Here is a 21,768-nt window from a genome sequence, read left to right as displayed (position 1 = left end):
CCTTTGTTCACCCCCTGGAGCCGTGTGAGACACTTTATTTATGGAAAGGTGCTTTTTATTTCACGTCTTTTGAACCGAAGCACTGCAACACCCACTGAGTGCAACGATAGAGCTTGAAAGATCAAAGACAATTTTTTATATAACTCCGACTGGATTCGTCTGAAAGAAGAAATTCATATACACCTAGGATGCATCGGGGGTGAGTAAAAAACAGCCTAATTTTCATTTTCGGGTGAACTAACCCTTTAAATGTGTTTATAGCGCTCAATAATGGCCAGTCCATCCTATTTTGGGTGTTTATTTATTTTTTAAATTTAGGCACCAGTACCGTTTCAAAAGTATCGATTTGGCACCGGTATCGTAAAAACCCAAACGATACACAACCCTACTGAAAACTCTCCACCACTCATGCAAAGTCTGTTTGAACAGACGCAAACAAGCGAAGTGATACAAACCTCGAAAAGTCCCGGTGGTGTTGGACTTTCACCTTCTTCAAATTCTTCAGGGAAAATAATGTGTTTGGAACAACATGAGTTTAAGTAAATAATGACGGAATTTTCAATTTCAAATGAAACTATGGCTTTAAACTTTTAAAAACCCCTAGTTGTTTCACAATCTCAGGTTTCTGGTCTTGTGTCCAGTGCTAATTGGCAGCTGGGTAAAATCTGTTTATTCTGGGCTTTTACTTTATTTATATTTCATCAGTGACACATCAGCCCTAGCAGTGTCTGCCACATATGCAGTCAGACATGGCAGACGTTGCCCAAAGGGTGAACGCATGCTTTGACTGAGGCAGCTGTGAGCCTGTCCACCTGGACGCCCTGTTTCTGAAATAAATAAGGGATTATATTGTCATCAATCCATTTTGTATCTGTAAATCCATGGATGTGTTTGCAGAGATTTTGTTTCAAAAACTAATTGAGCTGCCATCTTTGTTTAAGTAGAGCCTGTCAGACAAATTTGGTTTAAATTTTATTATGCTACTAAAAAGTGTGTTTTCTTCCCAACTCTGACTGTCATGTCTTCTTTACAAGAGAAAGTCATAATTTATAAAAAAAAGTTTTTTTAGCATTCAGGCAAGCAGAAGATTTGCTCAACTTCAGTATCCTATATGTGGTCCACTGTCCCCTAGATGGCATAGATAGATCACAGCATCTGCTAAGAGCTTGACAGCATCGTTTTTTGTCATCGCTTCTTTATCCATTCATCACAATCAGCCGCTGCCCTTGCTGTAGGGATGGTCATGAAGATGGAGATAAGGGAGGATCTCACTCTTCCATTCTGAGCAGCTCCATCCTCTCTTGCTTATATATTTTTAAAGGTCTCTGCAGTGCTGTTTGGCTGCTAGCAGCGCAGCAGGCCGTGGCTCTAGGGAAGACCTGTCAACTCCCGCAACGGCAGCAACTTCACCTGATAAATAGCCAGATGTAGGACTGCACAAGTAATCGAAAAAATAATCAAGATTACGATTGCAGCAACTGTGATTAACTAATTGTGAGAAGTGCCGATTAAAGCATTCTGTGTCATTGCATAATACAGGGTTGTGCATCATTCAGAAATGAATTTAGAATGCATTCTAAGTTCCTAAATTTACATTAAATTTTTGCTGAGGGAGCAAACAGAATGCAGAATTGCAATTTGAATGTAAAAAAGTAGAATTGAAATCAATCGAATTTCATATAATTGTATTTTTTAACTAAAAAAGCAAAGTGTGTCATGACCAACAATATTTTTGTGCATCATTACATATTATGGTCACATATGCAAAAAGTGTAAAAATAGAGTGTTATTTTAGTATTATTTGTTATTCATATTTATTAATATTTAAAATGAGCTTTTATTTTCATATTTTAATAAGTTTAATAATTTTAGTTTTACATTTTAGTCATTTTGTGACTTTCTATTTAGCTCATTTTTAGTTTTAAGTAATTTTAGTACAACGTAAACTTTAAATAAATAAATAAACTTTATAAATAAGCTAAATAAAAATAAGCTTTAATTTTATTTCAGTAAGTTGCCAGGGCAACATTTCTAATTTTCATTTTAAGCTTTTTTAAGTTCATGTTTTTTCCTTCTAATATTTACATTTATTTTATTTCAGCTTTATTTCTTACAAAAATATTTTGTACTAGTGTTTGTTAACAATAACACTGATTATATAATTGTGTGTATTTAGGATACATAAAATGCTAGCTATTGAAAAATGTGATTTCCATTATATCATTTCCAAAATTATTATTTTAGATGTACTGTAAATATTCACCAGTTCTTGTTTTCCACCAGTTCCAGTTCCACTGCAGAACTTCATCGAGAGAAGATTTAGAGGGACATTCTGTTCTGTAATATAATAATACCTACAGACTCATATTTACCCTGCAGTTCATTTCCACTAGGAGATCATCCAATCATGATGAATCAGCTAACACGTATCGCGCACAGATGTTTACGTAATCAAGGGAGGTTGTCCAATGAAAGATACTGTGCATTTACGTCACGCTCTCAGATGCTTCACTTTGAGCCTGTGATTCCTGAGCGGCTTCTGGCATCAAACCCATCTGTTGTCGGTTGCCAAAAGATTTAATTTGAAAGTTTACTTTTTAACTGAGCCAAAATCGTGCAGTAGGCTACTGCAAAATGAAATCAGCAATCAGAACTGTTAAACACTTCCTTCCCTTGGTGCTCAGTACTAAAGAAAATAATTAAAGTGACGGGACTCCTGGGATATGGGTGAAACTATGCGCCTGAAGGCAGCTCTTGAGTTTCAGCTGTAAGGATGCGCTGTTTGGCAGCCGTTTACCTCAGGCAGAGATCATCACAGTGCACAAATGCATTACAGGGCCTTGGAGACGGTCAGCAAGCTTCTTGCTTTCTCCAGTAAAAAGATAAAGGAAAGTGCACTCTTATGGGTGTTCAAAGGAGAATGGTGGTGGAATGACAGATAGACTGAGTGTGTGTCAAAAGTCAAGAAAGTCTGATAGCATCAAGTGAAGAGAGTGTGCACTGCCCTAGGAGAGGATGCAGGGACTTGACTCATCTGTCAAAGAGGAAGTAGTCTCCTGAGACGCTGCTTTCCTCTCTCTTTCTCACACACTCTCAGACCTCAGGCATCTCCACTGCCTATGAAGACTACAGCTGCTCACTATTTTATGTAACTTCTGACAAATTTGAATGATCAGAGATTAAGACAAGTCCCTAGATATGTCATTTCCAACTAAATCAATGCAATCTGTGTAGTCTTTGTGGTTTGATGGTTTAAAACCAATTACCAACATGCATAATGATAAACAAACAAGACTAGAATCTTTATTAGGTCGTCTTTTTGTTTTATAAAACAGGTAGAAAAAGTAACACATTTCCCCTTTTTTCCCTAAGGTTCTTGAAATGCAAACAAATATAGCTCAAATATATTATTCACTTTGGATTCTGGAGTAAATGTTCACTAGTGTTGACCTGAAATCTAAATATAGAATGAAATTAACATTCATTTATGTAGTTTAATTCTACAAAAAAAGCTGTTGCCTAAACATAAAAAGACTATCAATTTAATACAAATCATTTTAACTTGGAAACTCTTTAAAAGGTAATTACAAATCCTTATCTAATGAAATGATACATGTGGTAAAATCTCATCTGCCTTGACTGGCTTAGATAAATGACAGTGTATCTGAAGAAGTTAATAACATAAACACCAAAATAGTTAAAGGCTGACAGCAAAATAAAAGCCATCCATGAAGCGAAGGCTGCTTGGATGGCCTGCTGTGGCATCAGAGGAGTGCCATGGACAGTCTGTACCTGTCCCATCTGTACACAGCCCAATGTTGCACATGCAAAATAACATCTACAAACACAGTGATGCTTAAGTTACTTGCATGCATGGTTGCATGAGTAATTCAGTCTGTCTGTCTGTAGGCATGTAGGTGTATAGGTGTAGGCCTGCGTTGTGGTTGCAGTTTGACAGGAAAGTAAAGGTGTATTTGAACATTTTCATGGGGCATCATAAAAAAAATTATAATTTTCCAGCTTGTCAATCAGACCTTCCCCAGTTACTCTCCTTTATGATGATTCATGTGCTTTAAGGCCAAAAGAAGATCTGCCCATGGCCTCTCATGTCCCAGCAATAAAATCCTAGCAGTGTATCCAATGACCCAGCGGTGCTTTTAAAGCAGCATCCACATCTATCACAGTGTGGTCATCTGCTGTGTTAGTAAGTCCTGCACTCAAGACACCTCTCACCTAATGAACTGTAATAAATATCCCCTAAATACTGAGGAACAATCCAGAGTATCATTGTGTATTCATTTTCTTCTGCTCTCCAGGGTTTGAATGATGCTTCTTCTGAATGATTTTCACAAGAACTTAATATCTGGACTTTGAGAAATGATCTGCTGCGCTGCCATAAATCTTCATTAAAAGCCAGCACAGTTGCAATCCTCATAGTCATCTGTTAGGACAACCAGACATCTTTGTTTTCTGGAGACAGTTCCCATTTTTTGTGACTCGTCCTCAGGTGGAGATGTCCTTTCTCTGAAAATGTCTCCATTTTTACTGTGTTTTGTAATACTCTGAGTCCATTTTATTTTATTTTATATTTGTGTTTTATTTTATTTTTATATATTTTATTTATTGAGTTCTAACAGAAAAAATTAAAAATGATAATGTATGAAGTTCATTGAGGCTGTTAGCTGTCTGTCAAGCTGCTAGCACATGGTAAAGACAGAACATATTATACACAGGGAGGAAAATAAATTCAATTATATATTAAGCGCTGAACTAGTAATATGCCTGGTTTTCATTTCCGAAATTTGGTCAGCTTATCTTGTTGCTAAGCATCTCAGATGTATAGAGTTCAGAGGTGACTGTTTACAGAGACTTTCATTAAGCTTATTAGCGGTATGGAAGATGAACTTACTGAACAGGTTATTTGATCAAACGTTAAGTTCACTGGCACACAATGAAATTTCCCTAATTTTCATTATTTCATCCCCATTTGTGATTAAGGGGATTGAGGGGTCATTCGACTATACTGTTTATCCAGTAGTGCACTCTGTTTGAGCTAACAGCTTAGCTGAGCTGTCTTCAATGAGAGAGAGAGTTAGACTTTGACAGCTATGGGAACTTTTCCTCAAACTTCAGCCAGAAAACTTTCTACCTCCAACGATATTCATTCAAAATTATGCTTTCAAACCGTTTATTTTGAAACATGAGACATCATGAAAACCCATTTTCAGCTGTAACTGTATATATTTCCCTCCTGAACAGAGCTGTCATAATTGTAATAAACCCCTCACGGTATTATTCCCTTATTACCTCTATAATCCAATTCCAGAGGTATCCTATTAGAGCTGCAAACAAGCAGCCACGAAATGATTCTAACTGTGCATATTGGAAACTTCTGCAGTGGTAAGATAAGCCTATTTGGTTACCTTATACCATTCTAGTTATTCACAGGGATTTTTCCTCCTCATACCTTCTGAACCATTGGGTTGAAACCCAGATTCCTCATTTGTGTCCATGGTAACTGATGCATACTTGTTTACATTTTGACACTGATTAATGTACGTGTACCCTGATTGATCTCAATGATGACTTTCCCTGCCGAGGCTTGCTACTTGGTTCAATAGAATGAATCTCCTTTAGGTCTCTGAACTAAATATAGTGCTTTCTTGTAAAAATTAGGTTAATTACTTGGCATGTTACTTAACTTACATTTAATGCTCCAGATCATTAGAGTTTTCTCTCTTTGTTTGACAAAATAAAACTTCTGTAGCATAAATGGCTCTGAAATGCTCCTCTAAATCTACATTGCTAATTTTAAAATAGATTTTATAGTCATTACAGTTTAGAGGTTGAAGGTGGTTGTGTTTAAAACTGGAAATTATGTCAAGTCAACATATTTTGTATTGGTTGCACGTCTAAATTATGCAATTATAATATATTCTTTTGTACAACATGGTCAACATGAGAATGTATTGACTACAAAAAAAGGGTCAAATCAATGGACATCCCTTTGTACGTATATGATTTATGTTGAGTATTTGATGCATAATATTTATTCAGAGACCCAAACTGAGCAAACATATGCAATTTGTTGCATTTGCTGATTTTATATGGCCAAATAGTAAGTTTTACTGACTTTTTGGCCATATAATGCAATACAATGACGATTAAGGAATGTACAAATAAATGGTATTTTGTATCATATTTGATACTCACATTTTTACATGTTTTTATTTTCTAAAAAATGATGTATGGATAATCAAGTAAACCTAAGTTGCTTTAGTCCAGTAAGTGTTCAAAGTGAAAAAAGTATGAACTATCATTTAAATGACAGAAGACATCTGGTAGATTGTGTACAGCAAGTTTCTCAGCATGTTCATAATTTAGAATCCTTTAATGGCTTAATATTTCCCCTGCATATGAATGACTGTCCCATTGTAAGCAGTTATTTATAAAAAATGTAATTAATAGGGTCTTTTCTTGCTCTCACAAAACCTAATGTGTTCATTGTGCTCACACCTGATATCCGCTTAAACAAACACAGTAGCAGATTGATGGTGTTGATTCATAGGTGAAATAGGAGGACGATAATTCATAGTCATGACATTTCGGCAAAACATTGTTTAACCAAAATATGTTGGCATTTTATTATAGTACAAGTAATATAATTAGTCCAATGAAGTGTCAGGTACCGCACAGGGAGCTGTGTGAGATGAACACTGACCTTTTACAGCAGAACAGAAATGGGAAGAGCAGAGAATGGAGAACTCCCTTCATATCTAATGGTTTCATGTTTTAATGAAGCATCTAATTAACTCTTAGAGTCCTTATAAAGACCTGCTGGAGAAATGTTGCAGTAATAGATATGTAACAACATTATGCATTATTATGACAAAATTGCCATGTCCATTGAGCTTTATTGTGGTAACCTTATCAAAACATGAGGTAGCATTATGATTATAGACCAGACTGCCTTGACTGTGGTTCAAACAACAGAATTACACTTAAATATAGTTATGATATATAATCTACCAGGCCATTAAATCTGTTTTGTTACAGAGAACTGTTTCATGAATAATGGGGGGATATAAACACTACCATTCAAAATGTTTTTTGAAAGAAGTCTCTTATGATCACAAAGGCTGCACTTTTATTATAATCAATACTGAAAAAAAGTAAGGCTGCTAAAAAAAATGTCTTCATATTCATGTCTCTGGAGGCCTGCAAGCGCTTGATATTATATAATATCAGCCACAAGGTGGCGCCCCATGATTAGAATAAAGTTCCTCCTGCTCTTATGCTAGCAACTCAGTATTGCTCAATTGAATGGAGACCAGATTAAATGGGTCTTTCTAGGTTACTAGGCAGTAATTTGCTCCTTTACCTTCCTTCAATAAGCAGATATCTCTAACAATATTCAGAAAGCTTCTAAAGTAATCAGATAACATATTAGCTATTCACACAAAGTGTGCATTAAACTGACTAGCAGGCAGCAGGAATGAATCAACAACAATAAATAAAAACTCTCACAATTTCTCATCTCAATGTGATAGTGTGAGCAGTTGTTTAATACGAACAGCTGCTTTGCATGTCCAGTCAGATATTTTTAGGAGTGACGAGCACAGAGGAAACTAGCACACAAGATCCCAAAAGGCAAAAGGACAACAGCTCAAGCTATAAATTCACACATAAGACTGTAATGACACACTGTTGATGATCAGGAAGGACAAAGCATGCTTGTTTACTCCTAAAATTCTAATCCTGATGTCTTTACTTTTCTAAAAGCTTTTTCATTTTTACACAACAGATTGATCACATGGCTCTTATAATGAAGCCTGCATGGATAGTTGTGCTTTATGTGGTAATGGCAGCCAGACTAGATGTCTCTCAGGAGGAGGACACAGAGCTGGCTGAGCAGGACGGCAGGGAACATTGTGCCACTTGGATGAAGGGTATTCCTGGCACCCCAGATTTTGATGGCATCCCCGGGCGGGATGGACGTGATGGGCGTGCGGGACAAAAGGGAGACATCAGAGGGCCAGGTGATTCATTTACAGACTCCTAATGGTATTAAGTGCGCATGAAAAGTATTTGGCCACTTAAACCACACTTTAATATTTAATATTAATATCTAAATGAACCCTTATTGGATTCAGTACAGTTGATCAGAATTCACATATGATAAACAACAAAAAATCAGCTAAAAACAATAAATACATAAGAGCGGCTGCCAAATGCATAAGTGCAAATTCACTCATAATTAACGCATAATTTAAAAATGGATATAAAATGCATCATAAAATGTTTCTATTTGACCTGCAAATATTGTAATTGTAGAAATTGTAAAAATGGGTGACTCTTTATTTTAAGGTGTCTTTGTTACAGTGTAATTATACATTTAAGTACTGAGCGATATTAATTAACTACATGTACTTACTATATGGTTAGGGTTAGGATTAGGGTTACTTGCATATAATTGTGCATAATTAATTGTTATTATAATAGTAAGTACATGTAACATGTGTAACAAGGACACCTTAAATTAAAGTGTTACCTAAAAATGTTGTCCACACGTGTCGGCACATTTGCAGGCTTGTTCGTGACCCTACATTTTCAAGAAAAACGTCTCCAGTATTTCCGACAACTAAAAAACAAAATTAGTCCATTTGACCCACAACCTAAACTGAAGAAACATTCTCTAAACAACCTTTACTTCAGTGAATATAGATTGATGGATTCTTCTCAGTTAGCAAAACAAAAAGGTTTGTCTGCAAAAATCTTAATCAATTCAGTTGTCTTTGTCAAGGCCCCAAAGGACCGAATGGAGAGCCAGGTGAACCAGGGGACATGGGACCTGCAGGAAAAAAGAGGATTTCCTGGAAACCCCAATCTGAAAGGAGAAAGAGGAGAGGGTTCCTTCCCTTACCACTCTGCTTTTAGCATGGGACTCACAAGTAAAACCAGCCTGGCTAGTGGGGCCCATCCGCTTCACTAAAACCTTCTACAATGAGCAGCACCACTACGACGACATATCCGGAAAGTTTCGCTGTGCCATCCCTGGGATCTACTACTTTACCTATCATCTTACCATCAATGGGAAGGACATCAAGGTAGCTATGTATAAAAATGGCCGGACTGTGGCCTTCACTCTTGACCAGTTCCACAACGGAAACCTGGATCAGGCATCTGGAGGGGTGATTTTAAATCTGTCTGCTGGAGATGAGGTTTAGCTACAGTTGTATGATGACATATTTGATGCAGGGATTTATGCAGATACAAACAACGACTCCACCTTCACTGGCTTCCTTTTGACTCCTAAAATCATAAGCAACCCAATTGACAACCGCAGACGCTGACACTGTCTATGTGGATGTATTTGTATCCACATGTTCACTTAATCGGAACAATCAGTCAGTTTAATGCAGCATGAAGAGATTATTTGCAGTGTGTGTGTTTGATATTGTCATAAGTCCTGTCATTTTTAGATTTATAGGCCAGATATTTTCACAGTGAGTCTGCCTGCCCACCCGCTAAACATGTCACATCTAGCCAACTGGCTTCCTCTCAGTACAGCAGTTGGTGTGCAGTTTAGCATACTTCATCCTCGCAGATATTTTAATCAGTGTTCAAGGTCAGTATATACCACCATACGTGCTGAGCTATTACCTTATAGTTATATTTTATTTAGATTTGCGGCTTGTGATCTTGCAGCAGCTCTTTAATCGCCATTTGTATGCCATAGTTTTTAATTAACCAAAATAACATGACAGCTGTTGAGTATTTATATTTATTAATGTTTATTAAAATTATTCTGAGGCTAATGGAGGTATATGTGTAGATTTTGAAGATCTTCTTCATTGCGGAGAGTTTTAACATCTCTCTAATCTCTCACATTAGTGACACAGAGAATGTTCAAAATGTTAAAGTTCACCAACTGTGAAAGCAGTACATGATGGGTGCTTGTCATTAAATATGGATTTTTATGCTACTTTGGTGCAGATTATTGTATTATCACTGACTATTTGCGTGTTAGTAAGTTGAACAGTGAGATAATTAATCAGTTTTTAGTATTGCATTGCTCTGTGAATGACAGTAGGATGGAATAATAATTATGGCATAATAATTCACTTGTCTGTGATAGTCCAATAAAATATGGGCAACAACAATTTCTACCAGCAGTTGTCAATAGTAATAATGCATTTGCAAATAAAAAGAGCTCAAGATCTTTAAAGCTTTTATTTGAAACATTCAAAGAAAAACATCTTACAAATATGCAAACAAATCACAAAGCATCAATTTGGCGATTTAAAAAAGAATACAAATAAGCAAGGGTCCCAGAAGATCATTAAATATAAATTTGAAGGGAAACTGTTGGGTGAACTTACAAAGAAAAAGCCAAAATGGGAGAGGTTACAGTATATTCAAGTACACTATTCACCTTTTACATACTTTGTTCTGTTTAATTTTCCCTCCACAAATGATACGAAGAGCTATTTCAAGTGCTCCTCTAGTAGAATATCTCTCCTAGAGATGCTGCAACACACAATCAGATTACATGGGTTAAAAGAATCAGAAAGAAATCATAAGAATCTAATATTTTTTTCCTATACAAGTGCTGTCAAACTCCAGAGCTAGGAAATTTCAGCAGCTCTCGAAAAATATTTTGAGCGAACCAAGTCAAATCATGTGAAACTGATGTGTACACCTTTTCTACAAGTGTGCCTTTAATATTTATCTACAAAATAAAAAAACTTCTGTCCTGACCTACTATTCTTGGCATACATTGTCACAGGTATTTATTTATTTCTGTAGTCTCCATTGTAAGCATGGTGGTCATCCTGGCCAGGATACCGACCACCGTATCCTCTCAGGACATCCTGAAAACTAGTCGCTCCTGGTTCCTGGGGGCCGAATCCGGCATATGGATCCTCTTGTCCGCTCACGTAGGGCTCGTATTGCTGCTGGTTGTAGCCTGGGGCCTCAGGGTAGAACTCTTCTCTATGCTGAGGGACCTCCTCATGGTGGGATTCCTCCTGGGCTGGCTCCTCTTGAGGTGATGGGCTGGCGGGTTCAGCCAACTCAGGTTCGTAGCGGCGCAAACGGCAGTTTCTGTCATACTCCGGGTCGCAGTCAGGATCAGGTTCGATTACTCCATTTCTGGATCCATCAGCATTCAGGTGGGGCTCATAGGCTTCAATTGGGTAAGACGGCTGCCTGTGCACAGCAGGACGGTGCTCGTTTTGGGAACCCAGTGGGAAGCACTCTTCATCATACCCGATGAAACAGTCATATCCCTCCTTGGTCTTCCCGCGGGGTCCCAAAGGATGTTGAGGTTCCTCCAGTTGCCTTGGAGGCTGGAGTTGTGTAGGCAGGTGTCTTCGCAGGTCAGCCCCAGCAGATGCATCTCGGTACATGGCATAAGGGTCTTGATGAGGGCTCGGAGGTGCCCGCATGGCACTGACTGCAGAGGCGGGCTCGTCCTTCAGATCTTCAGGAGCCAAGCTGCCGAACCTTGTGGCTGTCAGAGGGTTGCAGTTATCATTGTAGAGAGGGTTGCAAGGTCTCTCCAAGCCAGAAGATGGGGCTTCAAGATTTTGTGAGGATGCCAGAGCAGCAGCATAAGCACAATATGGGTCAACTCGAGGGTCACAATGGGGATAACGCAGGTACAGACCAGATGGCGCCTTCTGGACCAGATGGGGGTTGCAGTGAGGATCGGTCTTAGGGTCACAGCCGAGATGGGCGTAGGATGGGGCCGGGGCAACAGCAGGCTTGTATCCGTAAGCAGCACGGAGGTGGTACTGAAGACACTCGACATCCTCTGCGTCACAGATGCGCAACAGCTCAGCCCTTTGCTCAGCTGACAGGAAGGGTTGCACCAACGGAGAGTGGTAGTAGTAACCAGAACGTGGATCTTTCACCACAGGGGTGTGGATGTAGGCTGGGGCAGGTGCAGGGGCTTTGACAGCAGCTGGGGCCGGAGTCATGTATGGGTAATATGAGTATCCCTTCGAGTACAAGCAGTATGGGTCTCTGTAAGGATCACAAGACTTGACTGGGCCAGGCACTGGTGCTTCAGCTTTGGGTTTGGGTCTGTTGGTGTACGAGGCCACACAGTTTGGGTCATCAGACTCGGCACAAGATTTGTAGATGTCGCTTAGGTGCTGCAGGTACAGCTTGTGGGAACGACGTGCCTCAGCCCCATTCTTGTTCTGCAAGTATGCAAGATAGACGCGATCCAGCTCTGCAACCTGAAAGGTGACGATAAATGATTTTGATTCAGTACTTAGATTATGCAACCAACACAAAACACATAAGTAACCTCAATCATCCTCAAGATGATAACAAGGGATTTCCTGGTATTAAAATTCTGGGCCAATGTGTTACTGATATATTGTGCATAAGGTTAAGATTAACCTTTGCAAAAACTAACAATTCTTATAGGACCTGCAGGTGTGCTATGTTGTCCTGTTTAGTTCATAATATATGCTGTACTCACTCCCTCTTGGTTCCCATTGTCAGTGAAGTATTTGTACCAGCTCCAGAAGTCAGAGTGCTGCTTGTACCAACTGATGTTTCTCCTGTTGCGGATTAGTTTTGGAGCTGCTTCAACGCCTGCCTTTTCATCACTTCCATCTGGCAGAAACACTATGTGTTACTTCATTGTGCATATCTAACATTCAGATTATATGGTATCTATACAACAGATAAATGAATTAGGACTCTATAAAGAAGCTAACAGAACAGGAGAACAAGCCATACTTACTGTCTCCTTTTAAACGTCGGGTCACAGGGCCAGCCAAGAGAAAATCTGTTTGAGAAGAAGAGTAGAGAGAGAAAAAATGAGGGGGTTCAAGTCTCAACCAGATGATGCATTTTGTCAAAGATAGAGTAGAAAATGCTTACAGACAGTAAAGGTCCAATGAGCTGAGGGCAGCAGGATGCAGTTTTACAAGTTTTGGGGGGAAGGGAAGGTGGTAATATATAGAGGGTATTGTAGGAAATTAATCTTCAAACAGCACACATCAGCACTTTGATGCCTGGCAGCAGGGGGCCTCAATAACCGGGCTCGTCTACAAGCAAAAGCTATAAAATCTACAAAGGAAAGGAGCCTTTGTAACTACAGGTGAACTTAATTATCCTAGTGTCTGAAAAATATATGAACTGACACTTTTTCCATCTTATCTCTCTGAAGGTGACGTTTGTAGAGGCTGGAATGGGAACGAGTGGATCATGGATGGCTTTAATGTGAGGTGACTGAACGGAAGATCTCAGTGTCTTGTATGAGGGAGGTAAAGAAAACGTTGCTCTTTCAGAGTATCTGCAAGTTTATTTTTTATGAGCTTGTAAACTGCTGCCACATCTGGAAACCTGGTGCACTTGAGTTTTGCTGACAACCGTTAATAATTTTACCAGCTGCAGAGCAAAACGCGAAGACCTGGCACTCAGAAACTTGATACCCCGTTGTTTGCTACAGGGCTTTTGGGGAAATTTCACTCCGAAGAAAAGAAAAAGAATAATTTACAAGTCTCACCTGGTAATAATAATGTTGCTAGCAGCAACACATGCAAGACGGAAGATCCTCTCAAACAAGCCATTCTTAACCTTCCTGATTCCTTTGGATAAACAAAATTATTTACAGAATTTAAATATGTATTTTCATATTCATACTTTAACATGATGAACCTCTATCAAGATGAGATGAGAATCATTATAAGAGAGTGTACTGTTGCTCCTTTATATTTGATCATCTAAATTTTGCGATATTTGAACTGATATTTGACAATTCTGAGAGGAAGAATTGATCGAATTAGAAAAAACTAATTGAACTGCAAATAGTACTTCAATTTTACATATAGACTGTAAAAAAAAATCTGTGACATTTACGGTAAATACCGGCAGCTGTGGTTGCCAGAACTTCACTGTAAAAAATATGGTAGCATCATTTTAGGTTTTACAGACTTTACTTAAATTCAAAATAAAATACCGTATTTCATTAACTGATGTAATGTTAATAAACCAACACATTGAAATACTAATATCTGTTTTGAACCATTGTAATGTACTGATAGCCACCAAAAACTGGTGGTGATGATAAAGTCACATGATGAACCAAAGCTCATCATAAACAGCTTTTCTACGAGCTGAGGAGGGCAATACTTATATATAGAAGGTGCATAGTGTCATTCACACTAACACTAAACCCCATCATGGTGACACACATGATAGTGAAATAATGCAATAAACATTAATTTAACAACATTAGATGTAAGATTAAACCCTTATGTACACAACTGATAAGAAAAAACTAAGAAACATATTATTTCAACAAAAAAACATCAACTATGAAGTGTCATGCAGGGAATTCTGGAAGTGTCAATTTACAGTTTTTCACTGTAAATTATACAATGACTTTTTCTTTTTCACTTCCAAAAACCGTATTTTTAACAGCATTTTACTGTAAAATTACATTAAATGTAATTACATTTATTCACCGAATATATTATGGAAACTTACTGTTAACCAATTAACAGGTTTTTACTGTAGCATTTTTACAGTCTTTTACTGTTAAAATCACAATAATTTTTACAGTGCAGAATTGACAAGAAACTTCACTCTATGTTGGATTACCTGCAGATTATTGGTTTTTACATGCTACAAATGCCTGTATACAAAGACACATATAATTCACACATTCAACATGTAATTTTATGCTCTTTACGCTGTCTTACAATATTCGTGTCAATGTCAGTATTTTGCTTGTGCAGCTTTCAACTTTTTCAAACACAGAGTTTGAAATATTTTCTTAAATATAGAACAATTTAAAAATAATCTTACGATCATTTAACTGTGCAAAAAAGATGTTTAAGAACATAGTAACATATGGGGCACATCTGCATATTGTTAAAATTAACTATATGGGTTTTTGAAATGTAGACGTGCATTTGCTTTATAATCAGACAAATTAAAGGACATACAAAAGGGTTTGAGCTCTGTCTTACCTGTGTTAGGATGTGATGATGTGAAGTTGAAGTTCAGCTCTACAGCTGACCGACTGGAAGAGGAAGGTGAGTCAAACCCCTCGTGTACTACAGTCTCAACACACCCCTGTACACCAACTGGGCCACCGTTGAGAACCTGGCCACAATTTAAACCCAACCTTGATAATTAAAAACAAAAAAGGTGCATCCCATAAGGCCGAATACATGCTGCTTCCAACCCTACGATTGGCCCTCTCTGGCCTAGCAAGTCAGCCAATCAGATGTTGCAATTATAGACTGTGTTTAGAAGGTAAAGACAAAAAACAGGATATGAACATTTCAGTTTTTACAGTTGCTTTAGTGAGAAAATTTAAAATATAATTGAGGAACAAAAACATAAAATAAAATAACTATAATGATAATGTCACCTGTAATGATTCAGAGTGTTTTGTGGATTTTTATATCTAAACTAGTTCCCTTCAAAATAGAGAATGCGATAAAATGTATATCTCAGGTGTATTTAATAAGTTTAGTGTTGTAGCTTTCAGTTACTAAATAAGTGTTTGTTTTTGTTTGATTGTTTTTGCTTTATGAGCAGCCATATAAACAAAAAAGGTTTTTCGGATATGTTTTTAAAGGTATCGTTCACCCAAAAATGAAAATTTCACAGGCCATCCAAAATGTAGATGAGTTTGTTTCTTCAGATTTAAAGACTTGTAATGATTTAGCATTACATCACTTGCTCACCAATGAATCCTCTGCAGTGAATGGCTGCCGTCAGAATGAGAGTCCAAACAGCTGATAAAAGCATCACAATAACTGTCACAACTCCAGCCCATCAATGTCTTGTGAAGTCAAAAGCTGCACATTTGTAAGAAACAAATTCATTAAGACATTTTAATTTAGGTGTATCAATTATTGTGATGTTTTTATCAGCTGTTTGGACTCGCATTCTGACGGCACCCATTCACTGCAGAGGATCCACTGGTGAGCAAGTGATGTAATGCTAAATTTCTCCAAATCTGTTCCAAAATGAAGAATCAAAAACTTAGCTACATCTTTGATGCCCTGAGAGTGAGTTCATGTTCAGCAAATGTTAATTTTGGGGTGAACTATTTCTTTGAGTACGCTTGCAGGTTACCTTTAAGTCTGTGTAATACCACAACTTCAGGGTTGCCATCAACAGCTGGGAATGTACTATATGTGTCTTTACATTGCTGAGTAAATGGGGGAGGACGTGCCCATAAACGTTTTATCCGGACCCTGTAAATTCAAGTGACGGTCCTTAATATCTTCAGCTACCAGAATAACAGAGATTAAACGAATCTAGTGGATACTGTGTCAGACTAAATGCACTGAACCTTCAACTGCCGCAAACAGGGCAAAACCCTTATGGGGAATTTTATCATACACATATCTGCCAAGCACCAGCTCAATCCATCATCCCAAAATTCACTGCACAGAATGGCATAACAAGTGATCATTCACAATTAAAACCCTGTTTGAAATACAGCAATACAGATTAGGAATTAATGTGTCTTTTTTAATTATCTGACTTGAATTATAACAGATTATGATGTCTGTTCAGATATATCTGGGAGAAAAAATATTTTGATGTCAATGTCAGAGTGTAAAACATCTGTGCTTTATGTTAACAGTGGATTGCATGTGTAATTATGCACCGTTACAGGTGTTCAGGAATGTGCAAAAACCTACAATCAGGGCTAGAAACAGATTTTAGCCTAGGGAAAAAGCGTTTATAATAATTCCAACTTTTGACTCGGAATGTCTGGGTTTTTTTAAATGTGGAAACATCTGGAAAAAGGAAGATTTGTATTGCACAAAAGTTTATTATTGAACAGCGTTAACAATGCAACATCACTCTTAAAGTGAAGACAGAAAAAACACTTAAATGTACAACATTTTATACAATCGAGAAATCCATCCTATTCTTCCTCTTCATCACTGAATATCATCGTCATCAAACAGATCTTCAAAATCTGTGGAGAAAAGAGAAGTGTAAAAATTCATAGCACAAAAACAAAAAAAAAATTTTTTACCTATACATACAGTACTTTTAATTCAGCAAAATAAACCAGAATATGTAGAAGAGCTTTTTTTTAAATAATAATTTGCACAAAAACCTAATCTATGACATTCTGTTCTCGGTAAAGTGAGGGTATGAGCTCTTATCGGGGTCTCTAGGTTATTTTCCGTAAACCTTTCAAAAGGGCCCCCTGATAAAACCGCCCCTGAGTGACACGTGTTCAGCTACTTCAAGCACTGCAGATGGATAAAGAGCCTCTAAAGAGGAAAGACCTGCTGCGCTGGAGCCAATGAAGCCCAATAAAAGCGCTTTACATGGGCTCAGCTTCATACTTTCACTCTTTAACTGCCTGTTTTTAGGTCATCCTGTGCCAAGCTCAAACTACCTTTACTATCACTATATAGAGAAGGTGGAAAAGTATAAAGAAAATTGTAGAGTAAGCATGCTAAAGCACTTTGCAATATTCCGTTGCCAAGAAAACAAGTGAAACTAGCAACTTAATGGGAAGAATTTTTTTTAAATTAATTTTGTACAAGTTTATCAGTAATCCTAAAAAAAAATAACACTGACCCAAACACACGTTAAAATAACAACTTACTGACACATAGTAAGAAATGGTTATAAAAAAACTGAAACAGAAGTGAAACAAGTAGTAGGAAATATATATATATATATACTGACAGTCAAAAGTTTGGAATAAATTTTAATGTTTTTCAAAGAAGTTTCTTATGCTAACCAAGGCTGCATTTATTTGATCAAAAATACTGTAAAAACAGTAACATTGTGAAATATTTTTACAATGTAAAATAACTGTTTTCTACTTGAACATATTTTAAAATGTAATTTATTCCTGTGATGGCAAAGCTAAATTTTCAGCAGTCATTACTCGTCTTCAGTGTCACATGATCCTTCAGAAATCATTCTAATATGCTGATTTGATGCTCAAGAAACATTTATTATTATCAAGGTTGAAAACAGTTGTGCTGCTCCATATTTTTGTGGAAACCGTGATACATTTCCATTCAAAAGTTTGGAGACTTAAACATAATAAGAAATTGATACTTTTATTTAATAATTCTTAGTTATTCCATAATTTCAACATAGAATTTAAAAACTGACATTTCCAGGCCTGGAAGAGTAAATAAATCTTCAAAATCATTAAAAATCTGTATGTTTTGCTGGATTCTAAAGTATCTCATCTGTACAAATTGAAATCTTTATTAGAAATTTTCATTAAAATTATTTTAATAAAAAAAATATATAGTAATGACAAACCATCGGAAAGGTCAAGGAACATAACTGATCGATGTACTGTTACTGTACTTTATCAAATAACCGAGTTATAATAGTGTTTCTGAGTCTCACCGTTGAAAAAGTCCGAATGTACTGCCTTCTCGTTGGCGGCCAGATCCATCAGCAGTCCAGTGCTGCCGCCTGCCTGTCAACACACAGCACTACAGCGTTACTACAGGACCATTACAATAGCTCAGCGGCCCTGTCCAATTCGTTTATTTAGGCGAACAAAGTTATACTGTTTTAGAAAAAACAATACACCATAAATATTTATATTAACATTTATTGAATAAATACTAAGTGGATAATATGTGCATGCATCTGAGGAAAATGCGTTTAGCACTGTATAGAAGGTTAATCGGTACAGTGGAACGTTACGCTGTGGTTTATACAGATTTACTTGAAATAACACATAATATGTTCGTTTACATATATATGAGATTTTTAAGTGCATTTATCAAATGGCTTCTCTGTATAGAAACGTGTTAAAACACCAACCTCATCCAGGTCCACGTACGGACCGGCTCCCTCGGGAAACATTTCATCAACTGCTGGCTTCATAATTTCAGAGCGAGTAACGTTACTTAAAAATCAGCGATAAACAAATGTTTATGGTGTATTTTCAGTTCACTGTCAAATTCACCAAAACAAACACTTAAGCGCTTCTCCTCTGTTTCCGGTGGTGTTTAGATTCGCTATGTCCGATTCGCGAATGAACTGTTCTTTTGAGTCGGATCTTTTTGAATGAGCGACCTCCTGTTTCCAAACCCGATTTGAAGGACGCGTTCGTGAATCGATCTGTAACTATCCTGTTCTCGGATCAAAGAGCTACTCTGGGTCATTAAACAGAGAGCTGATAGAAGAACCGGACCGAATACTTGACTGACAGGCGAAAAGTTAAGTTAGTTTAATATCCGAATAGCAGAAATATAAATAAATCGTACTCCAAATACGTGTTCATCCAAAAAGTGCATGAATGCAAGCTGTGTTTCTGAAGGGACTTGAATACATTTTAAAATGAGCTGAATCATGGCTGCAACTACACGAAAACAACAACTCTATTAATTAATTAATAATTACCGAGTCGAAAATAAAGAGCAAAATAATAATAATAAAGCAGTATTAAACAGCCATATGGGTTTATTTAAATGTTTAAAGCATGAATATGCCTCGCCAGGACCACGTGACGTCGTAAGCATGTACGAACCGGTTCTTAACTATGAACTGTTCGAAGGAATCGATTCGCTTAGGCTTCGCATCCACTAGTGGTGTTACGTCCAAATGTAACCGGGTGGAAAACGGGTCCCACTGGCTCGGTTGGAGAACTGGTCCTCACGGTTTTTTTGCAGTGATGGTATTAAAATAATTGATGTGCATCAGTATGACACTTTGTTTTATTTCTTACATTTCCTATATTTGCAACTGCAATAGTCGTATAATACATCACAATCATGCACTCTGAAGCTGTTAATCACACTACAATTAAACATTAATTCCTGTATGCTTTTTATACATTTAAGGATATAACACAGCACTCATTATTACAGGGCTATAAATGGTGTTTAGTTATATTTAGTCAATTATCATTAGTTTCTAATGACACAAACTAAACTATGAGTGATGAACTAATAACATCAATTTAGTGTCCATGTTGCTCTGCCACTTCATAACCCAGCGTGTCTCCAAGATGCTGATGGGCAAAGAATGTTCTGGCCATTTCATTGATCTGGTCGTAAGCCCCAATGTTGCGGAAGTATTCCACATAGTTCCAGAAATCTGAGGTGGAATAAGACCAGTAGGGCACAGCCGGGGGCCGTTCATAGGGCACTACGTGTGAGAGAGAAAAATAGAGCTTGTGTATTCCTGCTGAGTTCTTGCATTCCAGGATTGCTGATGTGTAACTGCATAAGTTATCTAGTTGTCTAAATGTGCCTCTTTGTGGCCTCAGGCAAACACAACAATATAGTTAACATAGTGAATATAATTATAAAACCAGCACCAATGGTTCAATTCATTGCTTAAATAAAAGCTTCATTGTGCATTTAGGATTTTTAAATGTGACTATTAATATATACTGGCCAACAAAATGGTAAATAGTCTGTTTACCCCCTTCAGGAATGAATCTGGCACCTGTGGAAGGAGAGAGTAGAGGAAGAGTGAATGAAATCTGAAATCCTCCCTTACAAAGAGCTGATTCATGCATGAGAACTGAGGATCTCCCAAGGGATTCAAGAAATGTGAGTTTCCTTCACAAATATTATTCCTTACTATGTGCACACTTGTCCTGATGAACACCGCTCAAGTCTTTAATGTTAGGTATTTCACTGTTTTCCTTTTAACAAATGTTCCAGTTTATTTATTTGACAAACATCAACATCCTTTAATACAGACATATTTACCATAAAATACAGCAATTTTCATATTCTGAAAATCTTGAAGTATAGATTTTAAAGTAAATATATAAAGTGCCCAAAGTAATATGAGTACTGCTTACCGCTTAGATTATTTGCAAGAAAACATAGCAAGAAAACCCCCAAAACAATACTCCACTTCATCATTCCCTGGAAATAAAAAAAATTACTTTTACAAATTCAAATTTAGGGTAAATATAAGCAAGCCTGAAAAAAAAACAAGTAAACAGTTTGCTATGTTCATGCATGTATATTGCTAATTGTTTTGGAAATGAACAACTTTACCTACTTTGCAGCAGTGATTGTATGAGGTCTGTCCGTTTCTGAGAGCTAAAATGATTTTGTGTGTCACAGGTTCTGCGCAGACTGAACCCCAAGTTCAGAAAATATTTGTCCCCTCCCAAACTAGATCTACATCATCGAAACCCTCCTCAAGACCATATATGAAATGTATTTCAAATCAAGTTAGTTAATGCATCATGCCATTATAAACATAAAAAATAAAATAAAATAAACATTATTATGCATTCCAAAAGCATAATTCTGTTTTTAATTAATTTATATTCCAATAGAAATCTAAACACTATTATCAGTATAAAGTGTTCATAAAGGCATAGAAAATACAATTTTGAGGACATATCAATGCACATCTTAAATTATGCAGAACAGATAGGACTCCAGTATATTCACAAAATAAACACCCGATTAATAAAACCATTACTCAGGAATGACATGACAGAGTACTCCATAAGCAAAAACTTCATAAGCAAACGGTAAAGCTTTAATTTATTTATTTGAAGAGGTGCAAAAATATGTATATAGAGCATTATATGTGCCAGCTGGGTTCAGATGGTTTTATGCCATATGAATAATAATAATAAATCTTATTTTTATAGCACATTACCAAAGCCAGAGGATGCTTTACAAAATTAGTTTAGAGTAACAAAGACAAATACCAAACATTTATAAACAAGTACAACATAATATGAGTAGCTTTATGATAATTCAAACCGTTTTCAATCATAATACTAATAGTGAA

The 21,768-nt window shown here is 36.9% G+C and overlaps 4 protein-coding genes across 4 annotated transcripts; 1 reads left to right on the top strand and 3 right to left on the bottom strand.

Annotated features, from left to right (window-relative positions):
• The first annotated feature begins 7,713 nt into the window (after positions 1 to 7,713).
• LOC107663645 (adiponectin) lies at positions 7,714 to 9,712 on the top strand. The gene is given in 4 exon segments (XM_074186915.1): positions 7,714 to 8,039; positions 8,804 to 8,859; positions 8,861 to 8,973; positions 8,975 to 9,712. Coding segments are annotated over 4 exon segments (774 nt in total). The 5' UTR covers positions 7,714 to 7,813; the 3' UTR covers positions 9,354 to 9,712.
• A 624-nt stretch (positions 9,713 to 10,336) lies between these two features.
• Positions 10,337 to 15,353, bottom strand: LOC107663709 (uncharacterized). Its single transcript, XM_016454016.1, has 5 exons — positions 15,000 to 15,353; positions 13,532 to 13,613; positions 12,764 to 12,808; positions 12,497 to 12,633; positions 10,337 to 12,248 (listed from the first exon to the last, which is right to left on the bottom strand). The coding sequence occupies exons 2-5, from the start codon at positions 13,593 to 13,595 to the stop codon at positions 10,794 to 10,796; spliced, it is 1,701 nt and encodes a 566-aa protein (XP_016309502.1). The 5' UTR covers positions 13,596 to 13,613; positions 15,000 to 15,353; the 3' UTR covers positions 10,337 to 10,793.
• A 1,455-nt stretch (positions 15,354 to 16,808) lies between these two features.
• Positions 16,809 to 19,046, bottom strand: cops9 (COP9 signalosome subunit 9). The gene is made up of 3 exons (XM_016454017.1): positions 18,817 to 19,046; positions 18,391 to 18,463; positions 16,809 to 16,978 (listed from the first exon to the last, which is right to left on the bottom strand). The coding sequence occupies exons 1-3, from the start codon at positions 18,877 to 18,879 to the stop codon at positions 16,941 to 16,943; spliced, it is 174 nt and encodes a 57-aa protein (XP_016309503.1). The 5' UTR covers positions 18,880 to 19,046; the 3' UTR covers positions 16,809 to 16,940.
• A 713-nt stretch (positions 19,047 to 19,759) lies between these two features.
• otos (otospiralin) lies at positions 19,760 to 21,047 on the bottom strand. The gene is made up of 4 exons (XM_016453887.1): positions 21,019 to 21,047; positions 20,813 to 20,879; positions 20,425 to 20,448; positions 19,760 to 20,145 (listed from the first exon to the last, which is right to left on the bottom strand). The coding sequence occupies exons 2-4, from the start codon at positions 20,874 to 20,876 to the stop codon at positions 19,958 to 19,960; spliced, it is 276 nt and encodes a 91-aa protein (XP_016309373.1). The 5' UTR covers positions 20,877 to 20,879; positions 21,019 to 21,047; the 3' UTR covers positions 19,760 to 19,957.
• Positions 21,048 to 21,768: the final 721 nt, after the last annotated feature.

The sequence above is a fragment of the Sinocyclocheilus anshuiensis genome, unplaced genomic scaffold (assembly GCF_001515605.1).
Source record: "Sinocyclocheilus anshuiensis isolate Anshui unplaced genomic scaffold, SAMN03320099.WGS_v1.1 scaffold928, whole genome shotgun sequence".
Taxonomy (NCBI): Eukaryota; Metazoa; Chordata; class Actinopteri; order Cypriniformes; family Cyprinidae; genus Sinocyclocheilus; species Sinocyclocheilus anshuiensis.
This window is presented reverse-complemented; position numbering and strand designations above follow the sequence as displayed.